The following is a 25,035-nucleotide window of genomic DNA, read 5'->3' as shown; positions in this document are numbered from 1 at the left end:
CTGAAAAACCATTTAGGCTTTAGGAGAGTATGGAGGAAACTAGAATGGCTTTACATATACTGTATTAAGTATATATACATTTCTTTCTTGGAAATTCATGGGCAGCAGGTTTAAAACAAACATAAGGAAGTGCTTCTTCACATTAACGCACGGTCAACTGTTGGAACTTATAGCCAGGGGTTGTGATGAAGGCCAAAAGAATAACTGGGTTCAAAAAAGCATTAGATAAATTCATGGAGCTTAGGTCCATCAATGGCTATTAGCCAAGATGTTCAGGGATGCAATCCCATGCTCTGGCTGTCCCTAAACCTTTGACTGCTGGAATCTGGGACTGGATGATGGGATGGATAAGTCGATAAATTGTCTTGTTCTGTTTATTCCCTCTGAAGCATCTGGCACTGGCTGTTGTCAGAAGACAGGATACTGGGCTAGATGGACCATAGGTTTGGCCTAGTATAGTCATTGTGATGTTCTTATGGAACTTCAATTTGAGATTGATACTAAATGTACAAAGCAATTTTAAATTGTAAAAATTTTTATATGAAATCTTGGCCTGTTGGAAATCTCAGTGAAACTGGGGTTTTTTTGTTCCCTATCGAATGAGTAAGCAGAATATGGATTAAGTTCTATTATACCAAAGTTCTTAATATTTGGATTAGCATTTGTCCATCTTTTTCTCTTACAGTATTGATCATCTAACCATCCCTTCACGCTGTGGAAAGGGAATGTTGCACCGTGTTTCTGAAGTCTTTGATTGTTGGTTTGAGAGTGGGAGCATGCCTTACGCACAAGTCCATTATCCATTTGAGAACAGAAAAGAATTTGAAGATGCCTTTCCTGCTGACTTCATTGCTGAAGGCATTGACCAGACCAGAGGATGGTAATATACTCTGTTCCAGATTTGAGAGAGAGAGAGAGTGCACTTAACATATGAACCATTCCTGAGTGATGTGCAAACTATAAGCATACAGCTTTCACTAAAATGCAGTTACGTATGTGGTGGGAGGGAAGTAGTCAGCAAATACCAGGGCAATCTCTTATTCTTTCTGAAACTTGCCATTGGATAGTCTCATTGAGAAATATGCCACAAAGTAAACTGCTTGAAATTCAGTTTATTTACCATAAAGGGAGGAAAGACTGAGTTGACTGACCTGAGACAAAAACTGTTCTGGGGATGGTAGGTATTTCATACCTGATGAGTAAGCCAGTAAACCCCATGGTCTAGATGCAACTTAACTTTTCTGTGTTAGTTTAATGGGAAAGGGCCAAAAGTGTAACTAAGTCAACCCTTGTGTGACTAGTAGGAGACACTCCTTTTCAAAACTATAAACTTCTAGACTTAAGCCTACTTCCATAACGTTGTGAACTGCTCCATTGACGGATATTTCCTTGGCCAAACAAACCTTTCCTGATGTAAACCTAAATCTTTCTCTAATCTCAGGTTTGTCCCTGGTAATTCCTTACATATAATATTTAGTTTTTGGTCTTTTTGGCCCATTTAGGAATGTCTGTTATAATCATGTGTCCTTGAAGTCTTAATTTTGAGGTTGACTATGCTTAGTTTAACAAACCTTTCTTAACTAGACTTTCCTTTCATTGTCCCAAATTAGTGTAGTTCACTGTGTTGAAGTGGTACTTGCACAGTAAACAGATCTGTTAAGTTTCTAAGGGTATGTCTACACTACCCACCGGATCAGTGGGCAGCGATCGATCCAGCAGGGATCAATTTATAGAGTCTAGTCTAGATGCGATAAATCGACCCTTGAGCACTCTCCTGTCAACTTCTGTACTCCACCACCATGAGAGGTGCAGGCAGAGTCGGCGGGGGAGCAGCAGCAGTCTACTCACTGTAGTGAAGACATCGCGCTGAGTAGGTCTAAGTATGTCTACTTCAGCTACATTATTCAAGTAGCTGAAGTTGCGTAACTTACATCGATCCCTCCTCCCCACCCCCCTCACCCCCAGTGTAGACCAGGGCTAAGTCAGACAGGACTAAGTGAGCTAAATTCAGTATTATTTTGTATATAACAGACTTGTTTATTCAATTCCAGTCATTTGTATTTTTGCAAATCTCTGAGATTAGAGAAAACGATTTAGGTTTAGTTTCCGAAAGGTAGTGGGTTTGAACAGGTATCATTGAGGGCATGATATGAATACAGAAAAGTTGCATAGGTATAAATGAAGACCTAATTTAACCTTGCAATAATTTCTGGTTGTGATGTGTGAGATGGAAAGAACCAAACTTGATTCCCAAATTCCAGGTTGCGCTTTTAAGGCTGGCAATTAAAAAAAATATATTTTATTTGCCAGTTGAGCACACTTAACACAAAATCATGGAGACCAGAACCTTCACATAATTTTGGTTCCTTTGCAGAGTAGAACTGTATTTTGAACTCTGTTCAAAGCAGTGGATAATATTTTAAATGGATCCTCACCAAAACTTTATACACAGTCAACACTCTTTCATCATTACTACCCCATATTTGCTTTTCTGGGAGCAGTCTCACATTATATGTAAAATTCTGTTAATTATTTATTTCAATTCTGAAGTATTCTTCCTCATTAGTCCTTTCTAATTTTGTTCCATTAACCCTAAAATTACTTTGTTCCTTACTGCATTAAACTCCATTTGCCACCTGCTAGCCCACCTGTTTAGATCTTACTTCAGTTTGTACTTCCCGTGATATATATTGATTTATTTATTCACTGTACAGTATCAGAATGATTATTAATAAAGAATATTTATTAGAGTGAATCTCAACATTGAAGAGAATCAACATCTTGTTACTTTGAGACACAACTTCCTATAGGTCATGATTATTCTTGACACACTGTTCCTTAAGTATTTTTCTAGACATTGTTACTAAGCCCTGAGCCCAGATTCCCTAATTTAATTTATTAGTTTTTATGCAATACCTTATTTGGTAAAAGTCTTAGAAATAGATTTTATATGGATATGGAATATATGTTTATTTTAAAACAAATATTTCTGTATTAAGTATCAGTTCAAGAAGGGGACCTGGGCATCATTGTAGAGAGCTCAATGGAAATTGCTGTTCAACACGCAGCTGTGATCAAAAAAAGCTAACGTGGTAACACTTCTAGGGAATGAGATGCAGAATGGAGAATATTCTAGTGCTTTTATATAAATCATTGGTGTGGCCTCACCTGTCATATTATATGCAGTACTAGTCACCCCATCTCAAAAAAGATATTGCAAACCTAAATATGTTTCTGAGAAGAGAAATGAGAATGATCAAAGGCCTGGAAAAACTGTCATAAAGAGAGATGGAAAAAGCCTGGGATTGTTTACTTCAGAAAGGAGAACATAAGAACAGCCATACTGGGTCAGACCAAAGGTCCATCAGGCCCAGTATCCTGTCCTCTGACAGTGGCCAATGGCAGGTGCCCCAAAGGGAATGAACAGACAGGTTATCATCAAGTGATCCATGCCCTGTCACCCAATCCCAGTTTCTGGCAAACAGAGACTGGGGACACCATTCCTGCCCATCCTTGCTAATAGCCATCGATGGACCTATCTTTCATGAATCTATCTAGCTTCCTTTTGAACCCGATTATACAATTGGCCTTCAAAACACGCTCTGGCAAGGAGTTCCAGAAGTTGACAGTGCGTTTTATGAAAAAATATTTTCTTGTGTTTGTTTTAAACCTGCTACCTATTAAATTTATTTGGTGTCCCCTGTTCTCGTATTATGAGAAGGAGTAAATAACACTTCCTTATTTACTTTCTCTATACCACTCATGATTTTATAGACCTCTGTCATATCCCCCCTTAGTCGCCTCTTTTCCAAGCTGAAAAGTCCCAGTCTTATTAATCTCTCCTCATACGGAAGCTGTTCCATACCCCTAATAATTATTTTTGCCCTTTTCTGAACCTTTTCCAATTCCAATATATCTTTTTTTGAGATGGGGCGACCACATCTGCACGCAGTATTCAAGGTGTGGGAGTATCATGGATTTATATAGAGGCAATATGATATTTTCTGTCTTATTATCTATCCCTTTCTTGATGATTCCTGACATCCTTTTTGCTTTTTTGACTGCTGATGCACATTGAGTGGATGATTTCGGAGAACTATCCACAATGACTCCAAGATCTTTCTTGAGTGATAACAGCTAATTTAGACCCCATTATTTTATATGTATAGTTAGGATTATGTTTTCCAATGTGCATTACTTGGCATTTATCACCATTAAATTTCATCTGCCATTTTGTTGCCCAGTCACCCAGTTTTGTGAGATCCTTTTGTAGCTCTTCACAGTCTGCCTGGGACTTAACATTCTTGAGTCGTTCTGTATCATCTGCAAATTTTGCCACCTCACAGTTTACCCCTTTTTCCAGATCGTTTATGAATATGTTAAATAGGACTGGGCCCAGTACAGATCCCTGGGGGACAACACTGTTTACCTCTCTCCATTCTGAAAACTGACCATTTGTTCCTACCTTTATTTCCTATCTTTTAACCAGTTACCAATCCATGAGAGAACCTTCCCTCTTATCCCATGACTGCTTATTTTGCTTAAGAGCCTTTGGTGAGGGACCTTGTCAAAGTCTTTCTGAAAATCTAAATACAGTATATCCACTGGATCTCCTTTGTCCGCATGCTTGTTGACTTCCTCAAATTATTCTAGTAGATTGGTGAGGCATGATTTCCCTTTACAAAAACCATGTTGACTATTTCCCAACAAATTATGTTCATCTGTGTGTCTGACAATTTTGTTCTTTATTATAGTTTCAACCAATTTGCCCAGTACTGAAGTGAGGCTTACTGGCCTGTAGTTGCCAGGGTCACCTCTGGAGCCCTTTTTAAAAATTGGCATCACGTTAGCTATCCTCCAGTCATTTGGAGGGAACATGATAGAAGTATATAAAACAATGAATATAGAGAAGTTAGATTGGGAGGTTCTGTACCATACCTCATAATACAAGAACAAGGGGACAGTCAATGAAATTAAAAAGTGCAGAAATTAAAAACTGACAAAAGGAAATACTTTTTCACACAGTGTGTAATTTAGCTGTGGAGTTTATGCGGTAGTCTGTCTCCAGACTGAGTCTGTCTTTGTCAATCTCAAAAGAGAGGCCACTTGTAATACCAGTTGTGATTTGATTTTTGTGATATGGACATAGATCCATTGGGTATTGGCGTGAGCCTACCAATTCAATTTTATTTAAGGTTACATAACAGCTGCCAGATGGTGGAGATTTTCAAACTGTATAGTCCTGGGTAGTCTTTGCCCTACCTGTAGGTTGTCATACCAGAATTAATTGCTTAACCAAGCCTTTAAATTCTGACAGAGGTTTGTCAGTGTTGGGTTGGGATAATGTGGGTCTTTACCCCAACCCCACAAAACTTGTGCATGTTTATACAGAACATTTTACCAGCATCGGCTGTCTGTTGGCTGTTATAAAAGGCATGTTTTTAATTGGTTTATAGATGTGCGTGTCAAAAGCATCTTACTGTACTTGGTGGTTTTAAGTTTTACATTTGTAACTCCTCACTTAAAGTCGTCCCGGTTAACGTTGTTTCGTTGTTACATGGCTAATCAATTTGAGAACATGCTTGTTTAAAGTTGTGCATTGCTCCCTTATAACATTGTTTGGCAGCCGCCTGCTTTGTCCACTGCTTGCAGGAAGAGCAGCCCATTGGAGCTAGCTGGTGGGGGCTTGGAACCAGGGTGGGACCAGCAGCCCCCCCATCAGCTCCCCGCTCCCATAAGTTCCCTGTGCAGGAGCCACCCAGCAGGCTATCAATTGCCTGCAGTTCAGCTGTCCCTCCTCCCACTGCCATGTGCTGCTCCTACCCTGTGCTGTGGAGCTGTTCTGCGAGCCTCCTGCTTGCTGCAGGGGGGGAGGGGAAGAGGGAGGCTAATGTCAGGGTGTCCCCCTCCCCCTTGCTTCTGCACCCCACTTACCCCATCTCTGTAGAGCAGGGGGACACATGACAGGGCTCAGGACCGAGGGAGCTTCCTGGCACCAGCTGTGGTCTTAGCTTGCAGATTAATTTAACAAGGCAGTGTACTTAGGAGTGGGTCAGCATACTTAAAGGAGAAATGCGCATCTCTCTCTCTCACACACACACACACACACACACACACACACACACCATGTGTGTCTCTGTCTGCCATGCTGTCTTCCCTCCCTCCATTCCTGCTGCCTTGTAGAGTGTGAGGCTACATTAACAACGAGTTAACCCCTTGAGTGCTCAGCCAGTTGCAAGTTCATCATTTAGCACTAAGGCATTCCCTGGGAAATATCCCACCCTCTAACTTCACCACCTCAACCAAGCTTCACAATCATCATTGTATTTTACTATACAGTAAAAATATAGTCTTTTGTCTGTGGGGGGGAAACTTTCCTGGAACCTAATCCCCCCTATTTACATTAATTCCTAGGGGGAAATTGGATTTGCTTAACATTGTTTTGCTTAAAGTCACATTTTTCAGGAACATAACTGCACTGTTAAGTGAGGAGTTACTGTACAGTCTATAAAGCCAATCAAACCACAGAATGATCATGAATAGGAATATGTAGATGATATTTTGCAATGACTATTGTGGTTGTCATTAAATTCATAACATTTACTACTGCAAGTAATTATATACTTATATACAAGCACTATATTCCCAACAGTACACACCAGGTATGTTTCAGTTATTTCCAAATATACTGTCCAGTATGATTGTGGTTATACTTCTGTTCATCTTTTTAAGAAACCGAACTATCTAACTTAATGTCCCAGGAGAAATTTCTTCAGTCACTAAAAAATTTCTGCATGTGCCACCTCAAAGTGCGTAACCCTCATGTACCAGACTCCTATTAAAAAAACAAAAAAACACTGAAGCCCCTTCTAAACAAAGTCAGTTTTCACTTTTAAAATAGAAATGCCTTACAGTGTTGTCATCATTACATGACAAGTGCTGTTGTTGGTATCAGTTTGTTGTTTGTTTTGCATGTGTGTTGTATGTATATTTACATGCAATAACCCATGACAATTTGTCAGTTGGGTACTCATACTAGCTGAGGGAAGAATCAGCTAGTATGCAGTCTCTTTAGTTTTGGTTTGTCTTGATCATATGGGCAAAAGCTCAGGATTGAGGGGTTTCTTTCTTTTGAAGACTAAAGATGGAGGGGGAAGAGTGGGAGTGGGATGTAAGGAGGAGAGTAAAGGATTATGGACAAGGAGTAAAGACTGGGAAAGTAACTTAAAATGGGAAAGATTTTCATTCTACTTTTGTGTATGTGTGAATGTTTGATAAAGGTTTGTAAATTACATTGTAATCTGGTTGGTTAAGAGTTTTACAGCCCAGAGGGGTGTGCGCCCTGAGATGATGATGTGAGTTGAAAGTCTCTCTAGGGAATAACAATCACAGCTTTCATCTAAGCCGCTTTATAAATGCAATAATGCACCCAAGCAACCTTTACCAAGTCTTGGATACTCAAGAGCCACAGATGTGTTCAATTCGATGCAGCTTTTTGAGAGCCAGCCACTTCAGAGGATACAAATGAACCCTTCTTTTGGCAGAGAATTTCTTCTCTAAATCTTATGCTAATAAACAGTTTTGAAACATAACCTTCTGTGCTTTGGTCTAAGTCAATTAGTTTTCATAAAATAATCTTTAATTTAAAGGTTGTGTTAGCTTTAGCTCTATAGATTGCTGATGTATTTGATATTCTTCCTTAGCTGACAAGGCTGTGCCCCACCCTCAAGTTATTTAAAAAAAAAAAAAAAAAGTTGCACAAGCCCAGGCCTCTGACAAGAATCCTATTTGTAAATGTGAAATAATTCAGTTCCTTCACATCTCCACTTACTATAACACTTTTTAGCATCTCAGAACTAGTGATACATGTAGGCTTCTGTTATGATGTAGGTGCCTGTACGGAAGCAAATCCTAGTTTCTCAAGAATCCAGAAAGCTAATATATATGTTTTAGGAAATATAGCAAAAGAGAGACGACACTGGGAGTTGCATAGTATTTGAAAGCCCAGATTATTCTTTTGTTGTGCCACCACATTTGAGGTCTTACATTACTGCTGCCATCCTTCATAGTGAGGAGGCCTGGATGGGACTCGCTTGAGAGCTAACCAACTCCCTAACCTATATAGAGAAGGGTTTTTTTAATTATGTGAAGCTGTCTCCCTTTAGTGCTCACTTACGCTTAGTCTATAGCAGCCTCCTGGCCCCTGCACCTGCTGGCTTGGAGAATACAACCATAACTGGAAATTAAATTTGTGTTCCATAAAAGAGGGTCAGTCTGGCCCACCATTCATTCATTCCTGGGCTTAATTTACTGTTAGGCATTGTAACACATTGGTGTTTAAACTCGCACTGTTTAGATGTACACAATAAGGCACCATGGAGGCTAATTTAAGGATGGAGTTTCATTGTTAATTTATTATGTAAGACCCTTTAATGTACGTTTTTGTTTATTTTTTTTGTAGATTTTAAAAATCTATTACTTAAAGGGGAAATTCTCCATCTTCCTGTTTCCCAACCTTGCTAATTATTCCCAAAATGTTTCACTGTCATTTATTAGTATTCTAGTACTTGCGTGTAATATTTGGAGAAATAATAGTATATACTGCACAGCAAGAAAACAGTTGTACAATAAGCTTATTTTAATGAATCTTTTCCAGTTATATGTCCACTCAGATGTTTTTTAATTCTAATGTGCTAGAGGGAATAAATCCAGCTTAATTGAAATTTGATATGTAATTGACAGCATCGTGCTTTTAGCATAATGTGCCTAGAATATGGTTTGAACTGTCTGATAACAAACTTATCACTTTTGTTTCAGGTTTTATACTCTCCTGGTGCTATCCACAGCTCTTTTTGGGAAGCCGCCTTTCAAGAATGTAATTGTAAATGGGCTGATTCTTGCTAGGTTAGTATATTAGTTTTCTTTAGTGAACAGCTTTTTATTGTCACCTAGTTGTAATAGGTTCAGGCATGTTACTCTAAATCACAGGTGAGATGTTTTGGTAGCCTAGGAGTACATAGTGGTTATAGTTAGGTCAGTTTTGGCTACCAACGAGAGAGAAACTTGTCACAAAGTAGCAACGTTGCAGAAGAATTTAACTGACCACCAGAGAGGGACATTTGTGTCTCCTATCCAGGAATTATGGCTGGTTCTTCACAGAAATATTTGCCCTTACTTATCAGCCACAAATCTAATTAAAACTGGATGGAATTGAGGAAAGAAGTGAAATGCCATTGTGCAGAAGGAAGGATACCCTGTTTTAAAGAGATGTTGATTTGGAGGTTTATATATTTTTTATAACAGTAAATATATTTTCCAGTGCCACAACTTGTCACATCTTCAGGATGATGTTACTGATCCAAAGCAAATGTTTTGTTTTTATCCTCTTGCACCTTATGATACACCTTAATATCTCCAAGGAAGATGGAATCTTCTAATTGAGTCTGTAACTTAGGAGCCTATTGCTTCCAGATTTTCTCAGTGCTCTGGAATTGTCCATCATGCTGAAGTAGTGTGCTGAGTGCATGACAGTGGCTTGGGTAACTGTAAACATATTGTGACAATAAGATTTGAGTTTTAATCAATTATTTGGAAAGGAAGCTGGATGTAAAGGGATACTTGGTTAGCAACTCTTGTGTTGTCAAAATCCTAGGAACTCATTCCCCAAACTTGGCATTTGTTTTTTTTTTAGTGATGGCCAGAAAATGAGCAAACGCAAGAAGAACTATCCTGATCCAGTGAACATTGTAAATGGTTATGGAGCTGATGCGTTAAGGTAGGAGCTGGCAATTCTGTCTATATTTTTCTGTAATGTAGATACCTAATACTTCAAATTCCTGTGAATGGTTATATCAGACATGTATACCAGAAAGCGTGTAATGGGTTTTGACAGATAGCAATAGGAAGGAACTTAAGTTTAGAGTATTTCAGAACTCTGTGGCAAGGAAATAGTTGGGGGAAGGGATGACCCAGGGTATTGGTAATGGGTTATGGAGCCTTGAACTTCTAAATCGTTGGTTCTGATCCTGACAAGGCTGATAATGATTGAAGCTAATTGCTATCTGATGGCTTTTTTGTTAGGAAATGAATTGTGTCCAATTCCTATTATATAATATGTGAATTTAAGCTGACGCTAATTGGTATCATTGTTGGTTTTATGAGCATAGAGGCCAAGTATTTGAATGGTCATGAAAACTATGATCAACTTCTCAGAGCTACCAGAGTAACAGCCGTGTTAGTCTGTATTCGCAAAAAGAAAAGGAGTACTTGTGGCACCTTAGAGACTAACCAATTTATTTGAGCATGAGCTTTGAGCATGTAGCTCACGAAAGCTCATGCTCAAATAAATTGGTTAGTCTCTAAGGTGCCACAAGTACTCCTTTTCTTCTCAGAGCTAGTTACTCTAGAATAGGGTATCTGCACATACGCTGCATGGTGGAGGGAAGCTTTTGCAGTCGCTACCTGTGCTATATACTACTGTAGTGGGGCGGCTGCCCCACTCCTGGAGAACAGGGTTTAAAAGCAGCCAAGATTGGCTGCTTTCCCAATCAGCCTCAGCTGTGGCCAGCTCAATTAGGGCCCAGTTGGCCCTGATAAGAGGGCTGGGGGGCCGGGAGCTGGAGGAGTCTCACTCTAGTCCTGGAGTGGGAAGGGCTAGCTGCCTGGGAGCAAGGTACTGGGGGCAGAGCAGTGCTGGGGAAAAGGGCAAAGGGAGCTAGGGAGCTCCAGCCTGCAAAACCGCAAGGCTGCAGGCCTTGGTGAAGGCCTACAAAGGTACTGGGGCTACAGAGCTACAGCCTGGAAATAGGCAGAGGCAGCTGGGCCTAACCCCTTGCCAATGATGAGTGGCCATTACAGACTGCAGTTTGCTCCAGTGAGCAGGGGCTAGATGATGACTGGCAGTAGCCACTGAGGCAAGGTGAGGACAGATGGTTGGGGGTTCCCCTGGGAGGGGACACCCAGTGTGTGGGGGTACTGCAGTGGGCAGAACCCTAGGGTAAGGGGCACCGGGGTCTGGGAGGGACACGGGGGCCTCAAGGAAGGTGAGACACTAGCCTGCAGAGGGTGCTCCGGGCTGGACAAGAGCTAATCCTCAAGATGACCAGCAGGAATCGCCACACCGGTGAGTCTCACCTCGCTACAACTACCTATGGAGAAAAGATTTAGTCTACATTGCTGTTTAATACAGCATCTTTATAAGCACTATGTTCAGTTAAAATTGGAGACAAAAGTGAAGAGGCAGATCTGAATATATTCATGTACAAAAAGCAACTTACTGATTAGACTATCTAGGTCTTTGGGCAGTTTAAGTTGTTTCATTAAAATAACATACATGCTCAAGTATAAGAGGCAGTTAATTTGGCTGGGGGCAATATAATCTCTTCACAACCTAACGGTGGAATATGGACATTGAATATCTGAATTAATATCTTATTTATGGTTGTAAAGAGCCATTTGAATGTTGCTATATTCAAGTTTTTATACTATGTCACCAGGCATCATGATTGCATGCTGAGACTATGGCAGTACAAATAATAAATGTGTGTGTCTATTGAAAACTTTTCATTGGCCATAACTGAAACTTGCTTTAAAATTAACATTTATTTTAAGAAGACTAGACTCATGTTTGATCAACAAGATCAAACTCTTTTATAATAGTCTAACCATGGTCAGCAGAATACGAAGAAGCAGAGAACTGGTAGATGAAGCAGCATGACTGCAGAGATTCCCAGTTTTTATAGAGGGTTTTAAACTCAGTGTTCAGTTGTTTTTTTCCCTAATTTTTTCTGCCTACAAACAAAAAACAAAATGCTAAAAGCTACAATTCCATTATTTCCCCATTTTTGTTCAATAAAAGGCTAATTCATTTTTCTGCCTGACATACACTCTCTAATGTCATATTTATTTATACACACGCCCACACACAGAGTACAAAGCAGTACAGACTTGGTTCAGTTAAGGAAAGTGCTCTGTGATTCAGTTGTTTGTGCTCATCCACTGAAGCACTTCTTGGATACTATTTAGAATAAGCTACTTTAGACTTGTCATTTTGGCACTGCTTCTATGTAGAGTTACTTTAGCTTCTGTGAAGGAAGTTCTCTCCTCCACCTCAGTAGAATCTTTACGAACGGTAGCTTCAAATTAGTCTCAGCACAGCAGTATGTTAGTAAATACAGCATCCCCAGCAGTTACACACATAAGTGCTTAAATGTATAATAGGATGAGAACTCCAGATGGAAGGAATAGCTAGGTAGCACAGAGCACACTGGTCTCTGACTTTTAGAGTCTTTAATTCCAGTGTTCTTTGAATCATATGTGAAACCATTCAGTGTCTAAGAGCTTGTCTACACAGTGCAGCAATGCACATCAGAAGAGGTGTAAAGTTGTAGAGCACCTTAAAATATTGAGCTCTAACTGCCCTGTGTTGATCTAGCTGATGCAGTCTTAAATGTATGTGTTAATGTTGTATTGTTTTCAGACAGGACTATATTCATGGACACTAGGAACTTTTTAGAGCACATCAGTAGAGTCAACACAAAACTGTTAGAGTTCAACATTTCAGAGCCCTCTACAATTTTACACCCCTTCTGGTGTGTACTGTGCACTGTGTAGACAAGTCCTAAATGTTAAAGCTGCTATCACACTTAGGCAGTCTTGACAAACTTGACTCAGACGGGCTGTAAGCCAAAGATAAAGTTGTGCAGTGAGGGGGAAAAAGTATCAGCCGGAACCCCAGACTGTTAGCGGGCTGAGCGGGGTGGCGGACAGAACCCCAGACCGGCAGCGGCTCACCCACAGCCGGGGTCCTGGCCGCCGGCCCTGCTCAGCCTGCTGCTGGCTGGGGGTTCCATTCACCCAGGCAGGCAGCGGGCTGAGTGAGGCCGGCAGACCAGACCTCGGCTGGCAGCAGCGTGCCAGTAAAAATTGGCTCACCACCTTGCCGCAGGTTGCCGACCCCTGGTCTAAGGGCTTGTCTACACCATACAGCTTTTAGCGACAAGGCTGTGTCGACACAGCCTTGTCGCTAAAAGTCAGCGTGTGTAAATGCTCTTTTTGGGTACTTAGTCAGCACTTTTGCCGACAAAAGAATTCCAGCCCCGCGAGCGGTGTTAGCTTTGTCGGCAGGAGAGTACTTCTGCCGATGAAGCCATGTTCACACTGCCACTTGCATTGGCAAAACTTTTGTCTTTTGTGTGTGGGGGGGGGGGGGGGGGAGGAGGCTTTTTAAAGTACCCATAAAAGACAAAAGTTTTGTCGACAACTTCTCAGTGTAGACAAGCCCTTACAAGAATGAATGATTCATAAAAGTATGCAAGTTATGTCCCTTTCTTTGGATTTGTTCCAGAGTAATCAATTTCTTCCTTCATTACCTTGAAAGTAATATTTCACTATTGTTAGTATAATCAAGTGACCTAAGCACCCGTCTGCCAACACAGGCAAACAAGTAGACTCAGACACTGCCGCTGAGTGTCTGCAATTCTGTCACACTTCATTTTTTTATCAGAGGGCAATAGCTTCTAGAGCTGAGCTTTTGATTGCTTCACTGAGGCCTTATCCCACAAAGTTCAGACTGGTATCCTACCAATACAACTCTGAGAAAAAGTGCTATTTGCATTTGGCAACTAATTTTCATGGCATGAGGTGCCATAAGGATAAATTGTGTGTTTGGGAAAGAATGTAGCAGTGTTATTGTTAATTTCAGAGGTCGTCCAAGACGTACATCTTTATCTTCTTATAGAAGACAGTCCAGTGTGCAACAAAACCAAACCCCTATACTTTATATCACTTACCTAGACAATGTTTAACCTCAAATATCATCTGCTGTCTAAATATATCTTCTCTCACGCATAAGATAGGAAGGATCTGCAAGAAGATTACATGTATTTTCTTCTCTAGATACCAGAAGCTTTTGATGATCCGCAGTGTGTTTTTTGAGACAGTTTCATTCATTCCAATCACTGTAAACAATTGGTTTTATGCTTCTTCTATACATAAGGAGTCAGGCCACTGTTCACCGTGATGCCTTGCTAGTACACCAGGGTGCCGGGTTTTCAAAGACCTAGGGTGTAGGTTTGGATGTTTTTTTTCCTAGGGGAATTGAAGAAAAGTTGATAACTGTCTTTTTATATCTTGGGTTGGAGTCTGAGAGCTCTACATGACCAAATGTTCAATGTGGAGACAATAGAGGTGCAGAATGATCAAAAATGCTAAGTCCTGTAAAAATAGGTAAAGCCAAAGCACGGAGAGTTTTGTATAGCTGTAATATGGACCATAAATAAAATATCAAGGTTGTAAAAGTTAAGTCGGCTGCTTCATTTCATTCCTTCTGTTTTAGCCCTAAGGCAAAGCTTTTTCCCCCTCCTTGCACACACAACTGACGTAAAAACACCTGTACACAACATTAAATACCAAATGCATCTGAAGCAAGTCAAATAATTTTCTGCTTCAGTAAACACAGGCCACATTATGATTTTGAGGTTAAGATGTTATTGCAAGCCAAGCAGGCTCAGTATAAACCGCTTTAAATAGGCGTTTGACCATAAGCAAGTGTCCTTAAAATGACTGAAAATAAAATAAACTCTTGTTTTGTGCTTGTTTCTTTTCTTTACATTCAGAAGCATTTTATTCTGACTAGCATTAAAAACAAATTTCATTTGAAGATGCATTTAGTCCAAAACAGTCCATGCTTCTGGTACTATAAATAATTTACTTACAGTATCTTCAATGTACTGTAATTACACAGCTGCCAGTACACAAGGACACCAGATAAAACCAAGAGACGTGCATGTTTTCTGAAGCCTGCAGACAGTAGTGTTTGTTACTTTCCTAAGTTACTTACAGGCCATTTGCTGTTGTGGTAACCTTGGAACACAGTGGGTAAAGATTTAAAATGACATTTACGTAAAATAAATTTGGAAAATTTAGAGACGACAGTATTATTGGTTTGCCGTGTCTGTGTTATACATTATTGCCAGCCCTGAAAGTTCAAAAATCACCAGTCAGACCCCTATAAATCATGTGAGACTGGCTCACAAATTATGAGATGAAAAAATTATGTAGTGTTTTTGGTCTGTTTGAAGATCTTTGTATCCCCTCCCCACCTCCAGTGTATGTGAGACAAGTAGTGTTGTAAACTCTGCCAGATTTGTTGAGTAAGGTGGCGTGGATCTTCCAGTTTATCCCACATTCTAATGAATTAATTTTTGTGTCCTTCCCCCACTCCCACCCTTATACAAACTCTGCCAGGCCTGGGTGGGCAGCTGCAGGGGGTCCTCTTCTCTCCCTTCGCAGTGCTGGTCCCTGTAGGTACTCTCTGTGGGTGTGCATGTGCTCCATGCCCCTCGGGCTGGAAACTTTTCAGTAGCAGTGTCTGTTGGTCCGTGCCTGCTCCCTTTGCCGCCTTGTGCTCCCAACCAAAGGTATAAGGAGCAGCATGGACCAACCACCTTGCTCCAGTTCCTTCTCTAATGTGAATAGAAGAGGGTCTGAGCTACTCTTCCCCAGGAGGCAGGAAAGTGGGTGACTTGGCTGAAGTTTGAGGGGACTGGAGCTTCTTGTATCATTTTGAGACTGGTTCCAGATCCAGCCAAAATCCTGTCACTTGAGAATGAATTGCAAGAGTTGGAGACAGCATGTACAAAGGCTTGTACAAAGATATTTGCTTTACCAATAAATAAATAAAAATTGGAGGCCAAATTGCTGTTTCATTTACATATTTATTTAGTAATTAGACATCATATTGAACTATTTTCCTTTGCGACATATTGGGGTTATCTAAATTCAAAAGAAAGTTTCTTCTATTTTTAAACATATATATTGAAATCCAGCTTTTAGAGTTGAATGTTAAATTCAAAGTAGTACCCATTCCTGAACTGCTGACATTCATGATTTACCATCTGTTTGCCCTAACAGCTGTATTGTATGTATTATGTTGATGTGAGAAGGTCTTTCAAGAAGAATTCATGGTCCAGTATTTTTGAATGTATTCTGTCAGCCCAAGTTAGGGTTTTCAAGTGCCCTAAAGGAAATCTCTGTATAGATTCATTAGTTTAGAAAATTGTGTTCTAAAAAGTTTATAGAACATGACAAATTGAATTCTGAAATAAATCTGTTACTGAAAATGTTGAAATCTTAAAAAGAAAATATTTTTGGCAAGTTGAATGAAGTACTAAGTACATCTTTATTTTAAATAATTGTACAGGTTAAGTTAGCTGAGTGAGACACTAGTTCTGACCTACAGTAGTCTCTGTTATACATAAGCTAGTAGAAACCAAGCTGTCTTTGTAGTTTAAAATATTAGCTTAGGGCAGTGCAGATGTAAGATTTTAAAAGATAAACTTTTTGCAAACTGAAGTGGATACATAGTATGATACACTTAAAAAAAGTAAGTGAATATTATTCTCAATATTACCTCCAAAAAAAAAATTTGTGTGAACCACTCTTCTCCTCTTTGCAGCAGATTTACAGGCTACAGACTTTAAATCTTATTCTAAATTAATTCAGATTTCACTGCTTTCTTGTAGAAGAATAGCAGAGACATTATGCATTATTCTAGGTACCAGTGTTTTTATTTGGTACTTTAAAAAAAAAATGTTTTCACACTGAGCGTCTGGTGGAAGAAGTTGACTTGTTTTCTTCAGTAGGGACACCTTAAGTTCTGTATTGTTGGCTCTAGTGGGGTAACTGGTTAAGAGGAATAGTAGCTCAATTTGACTTCATGTGGCTATGCAAATGGGTACTACAAAAACAAGCATCCACTATCCTGTCCTTAAGATGAGATAAGGGGGGAAAAAGGCAGGAAGGGAAAATCCCTTGTCTAAGCCAATGTTAAACACTCCTATTTGCTCTTCATGCAGTATGGGAAAATCTGAGCTGGCAGCTCTTAAAGTTGTCTATTCTGACCGGCAGAGCTGAACAAATAGTGGGAAGGTATTTTCCTATCAGTTATATTCTCCTTAATGACATTGCATCTCTTGAGCCATACTATAGGAGTTAAAACTTTGAGGAGTCCTTGTGGCACCTTAGAGACTAACAAATTTATTTGGGCATAAGTTTTCATGGGCTAAAATCCACTTCATCGGATGCATGGAGTGGAAAACACAGTAGAGAGGTATAAATACACAGCATATGAAAATATGGGAGTTGCCTTTCCATTTGTTATGTATTTATACCTCTCTACTGTATTTTCCACTCCATGCATCCGATGAAGTGGGTTTTAGCCCATGAAAGCTTATGCCCAAATAAATTTGCTAGTCTCTAAGGTGCTACAAGGACTTCTCGTTGTTTTTGCTGATACAGACTAACATGGCTACCACTCTGAAATTGTAGGAGTTGTGAGCCTGCTCATGTGGGCCCTGAATCTTTTTGTGCAGTACTGGCATTTAGCAGGCATGTGCAGAACATCCCTCAAGACCAATATTCTGTTCAATCAGGTTGTAAATACCTGGTTTCCACTATGTCTCCATTCCTTTCTAACCACCAGAAAGCGCGGTCATGGTACCTTACTCCCTCTCCTTCTGTGTGGGAAAGTTAGTTTTTTGTTTCAAACCTTTTAATTTAGTTATAGGATTAGTACAGGGCAAGTTATTTAAAATTTTCTCCCCCCCCCCCTCCTCCGGCCACCTTTGTTATCTGATTGAGATATACCAGGGGCCTTGTCTATTGTGGTGGAGGCAGAAAAAAAGGCAGGGATCAGTTTCCCTTCCAAAACATCAGTTGGATATTTGTGTGGTTAATGGTTTTCAGTGCTTTTGGGAAGGGCGCTCCTCCAGGAGATATGCTGTTTGTGAAGTCATCTCTCCCAAGATCCAGAAAGGAGATTGGGGCAATAGGGTTGTCTTTCTAATTATGGGAGACCTGTTGGTTCAGGAGAAACTGATCTGAGACAGTGTTTCCTGGACCAAGTAGCTCAAATTTGAAACCTTCCTTGGCACTGAACTTGGGATCCTTTGAGTCCCATGCTGTTAGAGGAAGCCCTAAAAACCAACAGTCCATCTAAGTAGTATCCATTGCTAAAGGACGAAAAACTTTCAGATTGTGCCAGAGAAGAGCCTTGTCTTAACATGGATTCTTGAAACCTAGACAAGTCAAGAGACACTTTCTGAAGGATCCAGCAATTGACTCTGGTCTCAAGGCAGCCAGCCTTCTTGGTTCCAGGTGCACAGGCAGGAGAGATTCTGAAAAAGGAGAGGTCTTCCTTCCTGCTCAGCTGATTGGATCGCTCCTCAGCATCAGGACAGCTTTTGAATAAGTCACAACAGCAAGAGCACTTCTCCCTTATGGACTTTGAGGAGAGGATATATTAGTATTCTGATCCATATTTGATTCGTAACCCTGACTATTTTCTTTCTGAGTTCCAGCATATGAATGCTGGTAGTATTCTAGCTGGAACAAGAATATGACTGGGGTACAAACCTTCATATCTTCAACATGCTGTACCTACTTATGATTTTGTCTTTTTATAGGTTTTTTTTTCTTGTGAATCCATCCCCTTTAGTGTTTTTCTATCACTGTGGCACAATGTTTGGAATTTGCTGTGGTTTGTAAAGTTTGATGAGTATTTGCAGGTGAGCTTTTAGAGTATGTAATTTTTTTAGTTAAAATGACAAGCTTTCTAATATGAGTAATAGAGACCATAGGGGAAATGCCATTAAACTTCTTCCTAGTTGACCCTATTGCACTGTTTCTCTGCAGGCTGTACCTCATCAATTCCCCTGTGGTAAGAGCAGAAAACTTGCGGTTTAAGGAGGAAGGAGTAAGAGATGTGCTGAAGGATGTATTTCTGCCCTGGTACAATGCGTATCGCTTTCTCATTCAAAATATTGTGATCCTACAACATAAGGTATGAAGTTTTGAGACACTGAAAAGGCAAAGGCTAGTTTGTACACCTGGCACTATTTCTTGGTGGATTTTATGTTATGTTAATAACATACCCTCTTGCCACAAAGCTAACCTCACCTCCTTAGTCTCCTTTTGTTCTCAGTACCTTCTCTTGCTGAGCTCCTTAAGCCTGGAGTATAGTTCTCTGATCCTGACCACCATGCTTCCATTCTGTGCTCCAGGAGCATGATCCAAAGTCCACTGAAGTCTATACGAGTCATTTACATTGACTTCAACTTTTTTTGATCAGGCCTCAAATGCTACAAATGCTAATCTTCCCTTCTAAGCTGTAATAAGTGCATGTATGTGTACATCAAGGAAAACAGAAGGTACAGAGGAAGGATAAGGATAAAAAATGAGGTTAACTCTCAAGTTGCATGCATCAGCAGCCACAGTTAACTTACTGTTGTAGCTCTTTAGTCCTATTCGTCTCACTCCTTGAGGCTTGGCTACATCCCTGTTATAAATTACATTGTAAAGATCATTTTTAGTTGTCTGTAAAACACTGTATAGGTTTGTGATGTTATAGAAATAACAGGAAGTGGAAATTTACCGACACCTGTAGTATGTTAGCTTTCTTGCTCTTACAAATATAATTCCTTTTCAAGGTATAAACATTTCTTACAGTACAAAGGTGCTTTTACTTGTTGGTTTTGAAATGAACTTTATGCTATAGCAAGGTTATAGTGTTGGAACTGGAATAGAAAAATTGAGCTGTGGAGTAAACCTTGTGCAGTACATGCTCGTTTTAAGCCTGGCTTCAAATCAGATCAGTGCTGCTAGCGTCACATTTCAACGAGAAGTAAGTTCACCAACCAAACACTAACTACCGAGGACACCAGAGTTAACACTTGTGAAAAAAGTTCCATTAGGACTGTTGGTCCTTTCAGAGCAGATTTCTTTTTTTCCTTCAGCTAACTTTTCTTCTGTTTCTTTCCTTGTAAGGAACTGGCTCAAGCTACACCAAAACCAGAACTTTGTTTTAAAATAAAATTGGCTTATCCTAGCATTCTGTTAAATTTAGTTTTGAACATTCTTGTTCAAAAATCTTTTTGGAGTGTTGTATTTTCATGTGAGAGATGGGAGCAGCTCTGTGTTGTGAACTGGAACTTCATCTAAAAGTGAAAGTTAGTTCCCACTGATTTAATTGCTCTTTATTTCTGTAAATCTAACACACCTGTACACCAGATTATCCTCGTGCTTCTGTTGGACTCTGGGATCAGGAGTTGGTTTGGTGTCAGACTTATTTTGAAGAATTTGAACAATGTTGGAAATCGCACCATAGAGCTTCAATGTGTTCAAATCATCGTTTCATTTCCCTGTCTTGAGAGTTCATAACATGTGGCACACATCCATTTCTTTAAACTCATAATCTGCTCCAGGGTATGCAGCCATTACCAGTCTTGCACCCTTGTTCTCGTACCTAGCCTGTAAATCTGTCACGAATTGCATAATCTGTTTTCTAGTTTAAAGGTAGCAACTGCCACAAATCCATCCTCGTCTTCTTGCAAGCCTGGGCCTGTTTTGCTTCATAGCTCATGTCATAAATATAAAGGGAAGGGTAAACCCCTTTGAAATCCCTCCTGGCCAGGGGAAAACTCCTCTCACCTGTACAGGGTCACCTGACCAAAATGACCAATGAGGAGACAAGATACTTTCAAAAGCTGGGAGGAGGGAGAGAAACAAAGGGTCTCTGTCTATATGCTGTTTCTGCCGGGGATAGACCAGGAATGGAGTCTTAGAACTTTCAGTAAGTAATCTAGCTAGGTATGCGTTAGATTATGATTTCTTTAAATGGCTGAGAAAAGAATTGTGCTGAATAGAATAACTATTTCTGTCTGTGTATCTTTTTTGTAACTTAAGGTTTTTCCTAGAGGGGTTCTCTGTGTTTTGAATCTAATTACCCTGTAAGGTATCTACCATCCTGATTTTACAGAGGTGATTTCTTTACTTCTATTTCTATTAAGTCATCTTGTAAGAAAACTGAATGCTTTTTCATTGTTCTCAGATCCAAGGGTTTGGGTCTGTGGTCACCTATGCAAATTGGTGAGGCTTTTTATCCAACATTTCCCAGGAAAGGGGGGGTGCAAGTGTTGGGAGGATTGTTCGTTGTTCTGAAGATCCAAGGTCTGGGTCTGTAGTCACCTAGGCAAATTGGTGAGGCTTTTTACCAAACCTTGTCCAGGAAGTGGGGTGCAAGGTCTTGGGAAGTATTTTGGGGGGAAAGACGTTTCCAAACAGCTCTTCCCCAGTAACCAGTATTTGTTTGGTGGTGGTAGCGGCCAATCCAAGGACAAAGGGTGGAATATTTTGTACCTTGGAGAAGTTTTGACCTAAGCTGGTAAAGATAAGCTTAGGAGGTTTTTCATGCAGGTCCCCACATCTGTACCCTAGCGTTCAGAGTGGAGAAGGAACCTTGACAGCTCACAACTAGGTGATAGGAAGGGTGGGTTTGAAGCTTTGACTCTCTCATCTTGCTGACCTTTGAATTCAGTTAGAAGTGATAATTTCTCAGAGCTTCAAAAGCACTCTTGATAGCATACGTACCAAAAACATCAATGAAGTCACTAATAAATAATAAAAAAAAATTACAGTGAGTAATTAGGTTTAGGATTAGACTACTGTAAGAATTCTCATACTGGGTCAGACCAAAGGTCAATCTAACCCAGTGTACAGTAAATCAGTAATACTGAATAAAGAGCCACCTAAGATAGCTGCACTCGCTTAGATTTGCATAAAAATGTTGGTAGTCAAGAATACTTGATACTAGATATTCATGTACATAAAAGGTTGTTACAAGGAGGAGAGAGAAAAATTGTTCTCCTGAATCTCCAAGGATAGGACAAGAAGCAATGGGTTTAAATTGCAATAAGGACAATTTAGGTTATACATTAGGAACAAATTCCTAACTGTCCGGGTGGTTAAATGCTGGAATAAATGGCCTACGGAGGTTGTGGAATCTGTCAATGGAGATTTTTTTTTTTAAGAGCAGGTTAGACAAAGACCTATCAGGGATGGTCTAGATAATACTTAGTCCTGCCATAAGTGTGGGGGACTGGACTAAATAACCTCTCGAGATCCCTTCCAGTCCTGTGATTCTATGAATCACCTTAGCAATAGCAAGAGGACAGCATCATATATAACCAATATTGCATCTTTGTAAAATAGTTACTATCTGCAATAGGTCTTTGAATGTAACCTGTAAATGTCAAGAGCTAATGAAAGACACTGGAGTAAGTGGTATGTGTGTTGAACACTTCCCATTAATCCACAAAAAAGATCAAAATATCTTTCCTCAGCAACACTATTATTTTGTCAGATGTTGAAATTTTTATGTTTGTGGAGAGTGGGATCCTTTGAAAGCAATTTCTTCCTTTCAACAAAGTCATCCTATAACAGGTTTCCACTTATTAGTGCAGACATTTCAAATAGGCTGGAAACTAAGCAAAAACTAAGCAAAAAGTTCAGACCTTGTAGTACTCTTGAAATTATGGTAGCCATTTAATCACTTAAATGGGGGGAGGGATAGCTCAGTGGTTTGAGCATTGGCCTGCTAAACCCAGGGTTGTGAGTTCAATCCTTGAGAGGGCCATTTAGGGATCTGGGGCAAAAATTGGGGATTGGTCCTGCTTTGAGCAGGGGGTTGGACTAGATGATCTTCTGAGGTCCCTTCCAATCCTGATATTCTGTGATTCACTTTGGAAGGCTGCCATTTAAAGTGATAATGGCAACAGACTTCAATAAATAGTTGTGCAAATTGTTTTGTCTTTTTAGTAATAATCTTTTCACGGAAAGTTTGGTAACTACCTTATAATTAACGAGCCTTTTCTGAGGATCCTCACAGCCTTCATAAGAAATTTCTCATATTACCTAAAAAAATCCATTTTTTTTCACCTGTGACCATGGAATTAGCTGAAATGAGCTTTGCAGCCAGCCATTTTCTGCTGTCATCCCGTTAGATTTTGCAAGATCAACAGAGTTGGGGATAGGAGACGTATGTGGAAAACCTGGATCCTTCAGCAAATAATTTTTTGATTCAGCAAATGTAAATTTTCTTTATGAATCAGTAATGAAACAATGTGTCAGCATAGAATTAGAAGATAATATGCTGCCAAAGATGTTATCTTTTGGGTGAGACCTGATACAGAGGCTCTGGCTGTTTGTTAATTTCATTATACTTCCTGTAAGAGAGAAATAGCTAATTCCAGTGTCCTGGCTGAAATCTGGGAATTACATTCTGCCTCCTAAAATTGCCATTGCAGTTACAGTTGGGTAAACTATTGTTTGCTTCCCCACCCTGAGTTGTTGTGTAATCTTGTTGTGCACCATTTAGCAGCTGCCATTTTGCACCACAGGGGTGGTTGAATGAATAGTGGACAAAGAGATTTATATACAGTTTCACTTGTCGGGGCAATCAGTGGAAGCCCAGTTCAAAGATGAGCTCCTCAACTGAGGGTATGCCTACACTACAATTAGATACCCACGGCTGGCCTGCACCAATTGACTCAGGCTTGTGGGGCTCGGGCGAAGGGGCTGTTTAATTGTAGCGTAGATGTTTGGACTCAGGATGGAGCCTGGGCTCTGGGGTCCCAAGCCCGAACTTTTACACTGCAATTAATCAGCCCCTTAGCCTGTGTCAGCTGGGACAGGCCAGCTGTGGGTTTTTAATTTCATTGTAGAGAGGGCTATGGCCAGATGTGGTGTACTGACTTGAATTCTAATGGCTTCTGCTTTCCAGCCTTTAACAGCCTTGATATGTTATAGGTTGAGACTATGGCCACACAATATTGCTTTAAGTTTGCAAGAGAGAAAAGGTGGGTGAGGTAATATCTTTTATTGAACCAGCCTCTGTTAGTGAGAGACAAGCCTTTGTGCTTACACAGAACTCTTCTTCATGTCTGAGAAATGTATTCAGCTGTGACATTCTGAATACAAGGTTGAACAGATTTAGTGTAAGTAGTTAACACATATTTCAAGGGATAGTGGCCCATTAAAACCGTAGCAGTCATAGGGGGAAAAAGGAGGGGAGGAAAAGCTGGGAGCAAGGGAGTAAGTGGGTTACAGATAGTTGTAATAAGCCATACATCCAGTGACTCTGTTCAGTTCATGGTTTTTAGTGTCTAGCAAAATTATGAAATTAAGCTCCCAGGCTTGTCTTGTGAAGTGTAGTGCAGGTTTTCTTTGAGGATGAGGACTGAGAGGTCAGACATAAAGTGAAAAGTGTTCACCCACAGGTGATATGGTGTTTTTGTCTTATTTTTCTGTGAGAGTTCATTCGAGAGCATAGTGATTGTCTGGGTTCACCCGCATAGTTATTATTGGGGCATTTAGTGTACCTCGTCCAGTGCACCACGTGTAGTGATAAGCATGTGTAGGATCGCAGGATCTTGAAAGGTGTGTTGATCATCAGCAGTGGAGAGATGCCTGCAGGTTTTGCATCTGTTTTTCTGCCAGGGTCTGGTGTTGCTTTGAGTTGGTGCATCTTGGTCTGTGGGGAGCTTGCTTTTGGTGATGAGGCTGAGGGGGTTGTTTAAAGGCCAGAAGAGAGCATTCAGGAAAGATTTCTTTCAGGGTGTGCTTCCTATCAAGTATGGGTTTAATTGTTTGATGATCTCCAGTATGGGTTTCGGTCTGGGATGGTAGGTAACAGCTTATAGTGGTGGGGTTTTTATTTCTGTATTGAAGTAGGTTCTTTTGGACTATTTGTGAGGCCCGTTCCATGATGCAATCTGCTTCGCTGGTGAAGTGTCCTTGCTTTTAAGCATGTTAAGGTGTACATCCCGGACTTTCTCCGCAGAGTATATTCTATAGTATCTGAGTGCCTGGCTGTAGGTGAGATTTTGTGGTGTGTTTGGGGTGATAACTGGATCTGTGAAGGTAGGTATGTTGATCCGTGCGTTTCCTGTAGATAGTTGTTTTAAGTTTGCAAAGCAGTTTCGGATCTTTTTGGATGGAAGATGCTGTACGTGAGGTACTATTTCGTTACTATATCATTTCAAGAAACCTTGTGACAAAGGCAAGCCTCCTATATAGAAGAAAGGTATTTCAGTGGCATTTGGAAAGAACAGTTCTTATGATTAGGAAGCCTACTGTAATTACTTTCAACAAAGAACAGAAGACTTCCTATTTCAAAACATATTTTCTAAACAAGATGCA

At 40.2% G+C, this 25,035-nt stretch overlaps 1 protein-coding gene across 3 annotated transcripts in view; it reads left to right on the top strand.

Annotated features, from left to right (window-relative positions):
* The window catches only part of IARS1 (isoleucyl-tRNA synthetase 1), a 212,228-nt gene that overhangs the window by 112,359 nt on the left and 74,834 nt on the right, over nucleotides 1–25,035 (top strand). For all 3 annotated transcript variants that reach the window (XM_077820953.1, XM_077820952.1, XM_077820954.1), the window contains 4 exons: nucleotides 686–880; nucleotides 8,818–8,904; nucleotides 9,692–9,775; nucleotides 18,694–18,841. In XM_077820953.1, the coding sequence (XP_077677079.1) occupies nucleotides 686–880; nucleotides 8,818–8,904; nucleotides 9,692–9,775; nucleotides 18,694–18,841 (514 nt within the window). The remainder of the gene's footprint in view (nucleotides 1–685; nucleotides 881–8,817; nucleotides 8,905–9,691; nucleotides 9,776–18,693; nucleotides 18,842–25,035) is intronic.

This window comes from Eretmochelys imbricata, chromosome 7, assembly GCF_965152235.1.
Source record: "Eretmochelys imbricata isolate rEreImb1 chromosome 7, rEreImb1.hap1, whole genome shotgun sequence".
Classification (NCBI taxonomy): Eukaryota; Metazoa; Chordata; order Testudines; family Cheloniidae; genus Eretmochelys; species Eretmochelys imbricata.
Note: the sequence above shows the minus strand (reverse complement) of the source record. Positions and strands in the feature narration are given on the sequence as shown.